At 28.3% G+C, this 10047-nt stretch overlaps 1 protein-coding gene across 1 annotated transcript; it reads right to left on the reverse strand.

The window, feature by feature from the left end:
• On the reverse strand, window positions 1-6854 carry LOC122269060 (uncharacterized). The gene is made up of 7 exons (XM_043040416.2): window positions 6798-6854; window positions 5952-6038; window positions 4950-5033; window positions 4518-4598; window positions 3613-3696; window positions 2075-2182; window positions 1-1058 (listed from the first exon to the last, which is right to left on the reverse strand). The coding sequence occupies exons 4-7, from the start codon at window positions 4589-4591 to the stop codon at window positions 899-901; spliced, it is 426 nt and encodes a 141-aa protein (XP_042896350.1). The 5' UTR covers window positions 4592-4598; window positions 4950-5033; window positions 5952-6038; window positions 6798-6854; the 3' UTR covers window positions 1-898.
• Window positions 6855-10047: the final 3193 nt, after the last annotated feature.

Genomic DNA, 10047 nt, shown 5'->3' on the forward strand with positions numbered 1-10047 from the left:
TTTACATGCACATAATAAGTTACAATAAATAGAGAAAGAACTTGCAATCAACATTTGGGAGTCTTTCAATTTAGAAATTCATGCTTTTGGAATCACAAAATCGGGAGTTTCGATTAATTGGGGAGTCTTTAGCAGGTTAATACCTAGTTTTAGACTCATACTTTGTTTTGTTCGTAATGTTTGTTTTGTGTGCCACAGATGCAGGTAAAGTCTTTCACTTTTAAAGTCAAAAAGTTGGTAAGGTCTAATAATTCCTGAATCTCGAGGTTGGGAAATGCACACTTTTATAGTCACTCATTCAAATAAGTTTGGAAGTCTTGCGTCGGGTGCGTCTAGCTTTTAAGTCCGAGCCCGAGAATGTCGTCACAATCGGGGAGAGTTACACAACAGGGCAACGTCTATTTTAATAGTCACATATTTAGGCATTTTAGTTTATTTTGAGAGTCACACGTATTCGAAAATTCGTCTGTTTTTAGCACACAGCTGCGTGGAAATGTCTAAAAATCTGGGAGTCAAATACATTCTTTTGTAGTTATATATTCTCCAGTTTGTGTGTCTTGAGTCAAGTAACATTTAGGAAATATCACACACTCAGGAAATGTCACATTCAGGAATTGTCACAGTCGGGAAAAGTCGTAGTCGGGAAAAGTCACAATCGGGAAAAGTCATAGTCGGGAAACGTCACAATCGGGAAAAGTCACAGTCGGGAAAAGTCACAATCGGGAAAAGTCACAGTCGGAAAAGTCACAGTCAGGAAAAGTCTAATAGTCAGGAATTGCATACATTCAGAGTCTCAAAGTCAGGAAATGTGTACTTTTGGAGTCACAAATATGAGAAATTTTGTCAAGATCGGTAGTTCTAAGTCGGGGAATGTCTAGTTTCGGGTTCACTCTGTTTTCTAATATTTCCGCATGAAACACCCAGTAAATAGACGTCTCACAAAGTAGCGGAGACTTCTCCTCTCTTTCTTTCTCGCCTTTTCTCTTTTCTCAGCAAACTCTGGGTTTTGAGCCAATTTCTCTTCCAGAATTTTTGTCAATTGAGAAACATCTCCGCAACTGTAAGAAATAATCCATTTATTGTTAAACAATCTACAAGAAGGTTATTTATGTACTTAAATTTATATCAGACTTTAATTATTTTGTTTATTAATCATGCAAGTGAGAGAATTGCAACAAATACTGTTAAGAAATGAATTTTATTAATAATTGCGTTAACTAATAAGCTTGACAAGGTATTTGTAGAAAGAACGCTGCATTATTTCTTATTATAACAGAATCCAAGTTTTTTTTAAAAATCTGATTTTGACCTTATGCTTAATCATTGAAATATCTTATTCATATCATAAAATTTTTTTAATGTTACAATCACAGTACATTTGATTTTATCATTCAAAATCAAAGAATCTAACAAAATTGGAAAAACATGCACAATACAAACATGCACAATACAAACATGCACAATACAAACATGCACAATTATACAATTATATACAAAGTAATTTTGAAAAGAAAATTTATTTATGAACAACAGCTGCTTACCTTGATGTTTCATTTTTGAAGTGAAACGGAAAATGTCACAATTTGTAATCAAACAACCTTATATATTGTATTGCCTTATTTTAAATACACTAATTAATTAGTCCAGACAGTACTTGAAATGGCTTTGAAAAGCGTAATTTTTCAAAAAAATTATTTAAATTGTTTTCTATGTTTATCGTATGAATACATTATGCTCGATTGTCCACGAAAAACTTCATACTTAGTTAGTCAATATATAAAATCCCAAAAATTGAAGAAAATATATTTTTAATACTTTATCATGTGTATATATAGTGTCAATAAATTTAATGAAACAATTTTTCTCTAAGCTTTTGCTCTTATAGCCAGTTTATACTACTTAAAAACATATTTAATTACAATTTTATATTTCTTTAGTTTAAAAAGAAGACGTGGAATTAAATAAATAAATTATAAAATATACTATTGAAGCGTATAGAAAAGCATATTTGTTATTTAAATTCACATGAAAAGAAATGCATTTATTTAAATAAGATCGATAGCAATTACTGTACCTCTTTAATCCAACAACTATGTCCAATGATTCTTTCACTTTAAAGGACTTGGACAGTATTTTCTTTTCCCTCGAATCAATCTCGAAGTACCAATGGTCACTTCTGTCACTATTAAAATTAAAGAAGAAAATTAATAAAATTAATTCATTATTAAAATTTGTGTACTTTAAGCTAAAAAGGGAAGAGATAAGAACTTGAACTCATTATTAACTTTTGATTTATTGATCGGATTTTCATTAAGGCAAAGAGTTGTGCGACTTTTCTCAAATATGATAAAATATCTGTGCAGGCATTAATTATAAGGATATGAAATCAGATATAAAAAGGTTTACTTAGATTCATTTCTTGTGACGGAATAGGAACCTTTATTTCATAAGAGCGTTCGCCTTCCAATGAGGCGAACCGGGTTCGAATCCCAGTCTATACGAATTCCGCATCCGGCTTGCACCGACCACGTTGCTGACGTGAAATATCCTCAGTGGTAGATGGATCACGGGTTAGAGTCCCCTTGAAGTTAGGCTAACCATAGGTGGTTCTCATGGTCTTCTCTCATGGTCTAACTCAAATGCGGGTTAGCTCCATCAAAAAGTCCTCCACGAAGGCAAATTTCTCCCACTACTCGATCCGGGAGTTCCCTTGTCTTCTGGATTGGGTTCAAAATTACAAGGCTACGGAGTTGAACATTAGCTATCGTAAACCCATAAAATTGGGTTGGCTGTTCAACGACGGTTATAAAATAAAATAAAAGAGAGAAGGAGGCAATTTTAGACAGTTTATTCAAAAGACAATTTATTCAATTTTGGACAATTTATTAATTTTATGCAAAATATTATTCTTTGCATTAATTATCATTTTTAAAAAACGCAAATGGTTGAAACTTTTTGAATTTTTGTTTTGAAAACAAATTTTTAACTAAATTTTATCTATGAAATGTTGAAAGACCAAACACCAAAATTGAAATAATTAATTAAATAGCTCTGGAAAAATAAATATTTAAAAATATGAACTTTTTAAGATAGCAAATTTTGCAAGAAGTAAAATTAACTTTAAGGTGTAAAAGCTCTCAACAGTTCTTTTGACCAAAACAAAACTGATCTATTGAGTCCATGCCTTCTAGACTGTGGTTACAATCTCTATTTTGAATAATAATGTAGGAAAATTAATAATATATTCTTTTATAAAAAATATATATATTTACATAAAACGGAATTGCATTCAGTTAATAAAATAAAATTATGAGCATTTACCGACAGTAAGAAGGAGTTACACAAAACTACGTAACTGCAGAAAATCGGGTTTTAAATTTTGGATTAAAATACTGCTACTATTTAACGGAATTCTCATTAAAATGGACCCGGAAAATATTCATTTTATTTGAAGATGAATAAAATAAAATGTAGGATATTTGCTTCTAAAAGAAAATAACTTAAAAAATTCGAATAAAGTAAAACTACGATTTCGGACCATAAAAATTTAAATCTGGTGTATTAACTAATTGAAGATGCATTTTATGTAGTTTAAAATATGATTTTAATTACCCATTCATATCAACCATCTCTTTATCAAGAATCATTTGTGACTCCTTAGGCTCAATATCACCCCGCAATACATCCATTTTTTCGCTAAAAATAAAAAAAGGAAATTAGTACATCGAATAATTACCTCAAGCTTAACAAATGCCCTACCTGTTAGTTTCTCAAATTAGTGAAAAAATGTGATAGAAAAGCTCTAAAAATATATATATATATGTAATTGAAATTGAAAACTCTATGTATAGTGACATGTTCAAAAGAACACCTTTGAAAACCCATCTTTATTTGTAAATAAACATGGCTGCTAAGTAGAAAAGAAGATCTAAATATAGTAGATCTAAAGACAATTTTTATTCGTAAAATAATTTTAGAATGAAGGTAAGTACAACAAACTATTATCAAATTAGAATTCTTCGATTAATTAATTGTTATAAACTATTAAAATTTGAATTTTGTCCCATTTGATAACGATTTTTCATTTACCAAGATTCATTAAAATAAAAATATATACGCTGTTTCAATTTCAAGCATGCCACTTTACCTTGTATTGAATGTGTGAGTTTTAGTCTCGACTATATTTATTTCGGGGTAATTTTGAGAAGCTCCTTTTTTGAAGTATTTGCAAGAAATGATTACTTATCAAAAAGTAAAATTATTAGTGTTTTTAAACCATTTTCATCCCTTTTACGTTTATGCTTCACATTAATTTTTTGTAATTCATCTAGGTCTGATTAGAACAAATTCATTTAATTTGCACTTTTTAAATAAATTTGAAATATATATTTTCTATTCATTTCATGCGTAAGCTTCCAAACAAAAAAAGTAGATTATGTTTTAAAAATTACAAAGTTAAAAATTAAAATTTTGTTTAAAATACTTAATCTCAATAATATTTAAATTATTTAACCAACCTATTCACTATAGCAACATTTTCATTGGATGAGGATGATTCATTTGGCTCTATTTCAGCACTCAACTCTACCATGTCATCCCTAAAGATGAAAAATAAAATTACCATATTATACAGTTAACGCGTCAAGTTTAACACATGCTTCACATATAATAGCATGTCTTTTATTAAGAAGAATTAATTCATACTTGTATGGATTTTGCACAATTTATTTTAAATCATTAAACTCTGACTATTACAAACTATTTCAATTTGCATTTATTAAAAAGATGTCTACACAATTATTTTCTAAAGTTTCTACGATGAAAATCAGCATGCAAAAGTAGCAACATAAATACCATTTAATATATAATATCTAAAATTGCTAAATATTTAAAATCTCACTAAAGACAATTAATACAATAAAAATAAAATAAAAGCTAAATATCCAAACCTATCCAAAATTTCATACTCTTCATCATCAGTTGTAGATGACTAAGAATGCTCTATTTCAGCACTCAGTTCTTCCATATCATCGCTAAAGGAAAAAAAATTAAATTATTGCATTATATTTTTGCTTCAATTTTGAGACATAAGTTTGCTTAACACATTTTATAAAGCTGAAAATCTATAATAACAAGTCTTCTTTTCATGAGAATTTAAGCGTATTTTCTTGCACTTTACGTATAGGCCTTATATATTTACATATCTCATATAACAGCTAAATAATTTAATTTACATAATTTAAAAGTTTCTTAGTGATTCCAATATGAAAATATGTATGCAAAAATACCATTCTGCTGCGCAATTAAAAAAAAACATCGTAAGTTATCCACGATAGATTTCCTTGACTTATATTTCATTTATGTTGCTAACTCTATGAACTCTAACATAAAATTTAAAAAACTAATGAACGCAATTTTTTTATGAAAAAAAAAAATTTGCAATTGGTAGCATACATTACAAAAATGCCAAACAAAGGAAAAAAAATGGAATTTTTTCGAAATTTTTTATTTTTATTAGAAATTTTTATTTCGAAGTTTTCGAATTCTGTTTTATTTTCTATTGGATGGTAGTATTTTGTATGCCAATATACAACAAATTTTGTTGAATATTTAACACTAGAAAGACTGAAATTTAGTATATATCTACATTGCCCAAAAGCAGTCAAAATGACCGGATTGTAAAAGTATAAATAATGTGTAAAAATATTTGTTTGAAATTAATTTTTAATTTTTTTTATTATTTACAGTTAGATAACAAGCTATTAATATATATTAACAATAAAAAAAATTATATGTAGTACAAAATTCTAAGAAATTGTATCATTATATACATCGTTGTATTTCCAATTGAAATTAAAGCAGTCAAAATGACTTCCTTAGGCAATCTAGTGTTGAAGCGGTTTAAAATACAAATATTACAATCGTTTAAAGATAATAACTCGATTTGGTACCTATCATTAGCTTCATCCTTATCCTCATCAGAAGTCAAATTTGACTCCTCACTCACTACCTCACCCTCAACCTCCAGCATTTCGTAGCTGAAAATAGAAAGAAAATAATATATTTATAGATTAGATATTTATAGACAGAATCTAATTATCTCAAGATGGTTATCTTTTATAAGTTTCTTACTCGACTCATATTTAAGCCATTATAAAGACTAATTTAATGTGAATAAGTTAATATTGATGAAATAAATTTATAAAAAACATCTCTTCACATATTTTTCATTTTTATATTAACATTTTATATCGATATTCACATTTAATATTTTATCTCCATATTGCAGGTTTTAAATATAAAATCTTGCGCAATATTTTTTTTCAAACAATGATATTTAATCTAAATTATTTAAATGCGATGATTTCTTTGCACTTCTTGAAAAGGATTTTTTCTTTGTATTTATTTATTTTTTATTTCGTTTATTTATTTATTCCTTATTTTATTTATTTATTCTTTATTTTATTTACTTTTTATTTTTATTTCATTTATTTATTTTTTATTTTATTTATTTGCAAATTTATTTTAATTTTATTTACTTATTTTTTTATTTACTTATTTTTTATTTTATTTACTTATTTTTTATTTTATTTACTTTTTATTTTATTTACTTTTTATTTTATTTATTTTTATTTATTCATACATTTATTTTTATTTTATTTTTTTATTTTATTAACTTTTTATTTCAGTTATTTTTTATTTTATCTGTTTATTTATTTATTTTTCGAACTTTAAAAAATTACCATTTTTCTCCTAAAAAATAATACTCTATTTGTCAATCCAAATCATATACTTACCCATCTGTTTCAGATGAACTACTGCTGGTGTCCTCTGCAAGAAATCCAGGCGCTAAAGTCAGATTATTAATTAAATTATTAATTAAATTTTAATGCAGCTTATTTTTTACTAATTTAAATTTGGGTAACAAAAATGTTTTATGATTACTAAATATATCATAACTGGATAATCAAACATAAACTGAAGAATTGTAACACAATATAGTTTTTAATTTCTTTTATAGTTAAAATATTATAGTTTTTAACTAATATGTAATTGTTTCAAATCAAAAAGTAATGTAAAAGAAAAAAAGATTTGAATGAAATGCATAATAACGCAATGATTTATTTAAGAGCAAAGAATCTTTTTTTTTATGAAAGTACAAATAACAGCATTTTCTTTCTAAACCTCCTTTTGACGAGCTTAGTTTTGTTTTAAATCTGCGGTTCACCAAAACCAAATTCTTTATTTAATGTATAATAATTAAAATATTTTGCGAATAAACACTTTACGGAAGAATTTTCGTATTTCATTTCAGTTCAGTTTCAACGATTTTCAAATAAGATTAAATTAAAATATTCATGCAATGAAATCACAAATTGAAGAATTAGGTATTGTCTCACACAAAATAATACAGACTTCTAATATTGTATATTACCACTTCCTGCTTAATTATAAAAAGTCTTAGATAGATCCTAATCAAGATTTGGTGATAGTTCGAAATTTATCTTTTACTTAAAATATATAAAATTAATAGTTTTCATGCTTACGATAAGGCCTTGGATTCCTTATCAACTCTTTTTGCCAGTGATTAAGCACAGCAAAACGAAATAATTCACTCATTTTTCACAAATTATAAGTCACTTGTCAAAAAAGACGTTATTCACTTATAAAAGTTCAAATAAGAATGAGGAATTAATATTTTCTGCTATATTGTTGGTGTTATTAACAATTATCTTTTTCGGCAACAATGTTTAAGAAAAACCATTAAAACAATGAACAAAGGAATAAAGTTTTATTTTACTCTCTTAAGTATTGTTGTAAATGTTGTCATATTTAGTTGTTCCAAGGGTTTTAAGGCAATGAAAAAAACAACAATGACTAAAAAGTTCGGAACTGTAATTTAGTATTTTGTGAGAATTCAAATGAAATCATAAATTTATAATATCAAAATGACATTGTATTGATTAATTTTTACTAAAACTGTAAATGAAATATATTGATATTAAGCTAAAATTTTTTAATATCAAATAAATCAGAATTACTCGTTTTTTATATGAGGATTTTTAACTTTTTATGAAGAAATTTTGAAAGCCCCTTGTCACCTTAAAATGAACATAAACTTTTTTCTTCATAGTTCAAATATAGTTTGTATTTTAAAATTACACAAGTATCAAAATTGACAAACCTATAAAAAATTCCTTTTAAGTGAAATTTACCGAAAAATGGAGGAACACTTATTGACATATCCCCCCACAACACACTAGCTTCTGGCGAACAATATTGGCTAGACGACGAAATTGTTTTACTGCATGATTGCAGTAGCAGGGATGGTCATTAGGGTTGCCTTGAGCGCAGTTCACCAACCTTTCTTAAGTAGAGATTAGATATTAGCAGCGCAGTCCACCATGTTTTAGAAAACCATTAGCGCAATCCGTTATCACCGTATGGCAGCACTTCGCATGCCTTGACCGTTAGCGTGTGGAGAGTCATAGAAGAAGGAAGTGCATTAGTCTATGTTTTGATTTTCAAATAGATTAAAATCTTTTAAGCTAGAAAAATGTATGGAACTGTAAACTACATTAAACATGGTACTAAAAGAAAGCATCATGGAATTAAAAAAAAATATTTTTAACAATTAAATACGAAAGATATTAAGAGAAGGAAAAAATATCATAGCACATTTCTATACAACTGAAAGGAAGAGGATAGAGAAAGGGTCAAAGGTATGAAACCGGTTTTCTCGCCACATGGCGTATTCGAGCGTAGAGATAGCGAATAAGAAAAAAAAACCCCTTTTTTAATGCTTTAGAAGGTATGACTGTATTTGTATATTTATAATAAATACTTGTTTTTGGCATAGTCCTTGAAAAAATGCTATACACAGTGCAATGAGGTCTAAACTGAACATTTCATATTGCTGTAAAACATTCTTAACCTAATTATAGACCTGGAATTTATTTTACAATGATGTGAAGAGTAATAACATTAGGGATGCATCGAGTACCAGGCAATTATCCAGTACCCGGCCGGCGTTTCATTGCCCGGTTATTATCCCGAAAAATGTCACTATTCCGTATCGGGTACCCGTACCAGGTTTTTATTCTGAAAACCCGGTACCGGGTGTCCGAAACACGAACAGTTTTACAAGTAACACTCATTTATGCTCGTCTCAATTAAATTCAGATTTATAGTAACATTCAAACTATTCATAAAATTCGTTGTGGTCTTAGCAATCCATGTATTTTATTAGTTTCTCAATAATTGAGCTGAAATAGCTGGTTTAGAAGCGGCATATTTTACTCTTATGCAGAATTTTAATTCAGAAAAACTACGGTGGGTCTTAGCGGAGTCTAGGATTGAACCCCTGACCCTCCGTACTAAGTCAGATTCTCTAACAATGGGTTACCACGGCCCTTTTTCCTGGAAAGGCCGCTATATCGAGGAAAAAGCTCTTCATTATAAATTCTCTGTCATTTACATACAAAAAAATAAGTTCAGGTAAACGTAGAGTAAGCCACGAGGTTTCAAATGCTGAAAAAGTATCGAAATGCAAACGAATTATGACATGATTACTTAGAATTACGCAGTAAAGAAGTAATTCTGCCATGATTTACTTGCATTTCAATATTTTGAAAGCATTTTTTCAGTATTTGAAAATTTACGGTTTATTCAAGGTTTACATGAACTTTTCTTTAAATTTTGAAACATAAATCACTAACGGAGGCGAAGCTGAACTTGCCATGAACAGTTTCTCTCGCGGTAAAAAGTTCTCTGGATGCCTAATCTCTAAAAGAGTTCTATTGGTGATCGAAATGGGCTACAGGTGGCTCAGAGTACAACTCTCTAGCCATGACAACACTTCGAATGCTCCCCCCCCCATTAGCAGGTGGATAGTCACAGGAGAAGGAAGTACATTAGTTACTGTCTTGATTTTCAAAGAGATAAAAATTTTTTAAGTTAAGATACTACATAGAACTCAAAACTGCATTAAATATCTTAATAATGCCCCGTGGAAATTTAAAAAAATCATTTTTGACAATTAAATAC

This window comes from Parasteatoda tepidariorum, chromosome 5, assembly GCF_982258835.1.
Source record: "Parasteatoda tepidariorum strain Cologne lab strain chromosome 5, Ptep-v5.0, whole genome shotgun sequence".
Lineage (NCBI taxonomy): Eukaryota > Metazoa > Arthropoda > Arachnida > Araneae > Theridiidae > Parasteatoda > Parasteatoda tepidariorum.

What these genes read in the sequence shown, in the direction of transcription:
- LOC122269060 (XM_043040416.2), bottom strand. Translation starts at nt 4,591, where the DNA reads ATGGTAGAGTTGAGTGCTGAAATAGAGCCAAATGAATCATCCTCATCC. An exon ending in AATGTTGCTATAGTGAATAG is followed by an intron (nt 3,697 to 4,517) that starts GTTGGTTAAATA and finishes TTTTATTTTTAG; the next exon opens with CGAAAAAATGGATGTATTGC. An exon ending in GAGATGGTTGATATGAATGG is followed by an intron (nt 2,183 to 3,612) that starts GTAATTAAAATC and finishes TAATTTTAATAG; the next exon opens with TGACAGAAGTGACCATTGGT.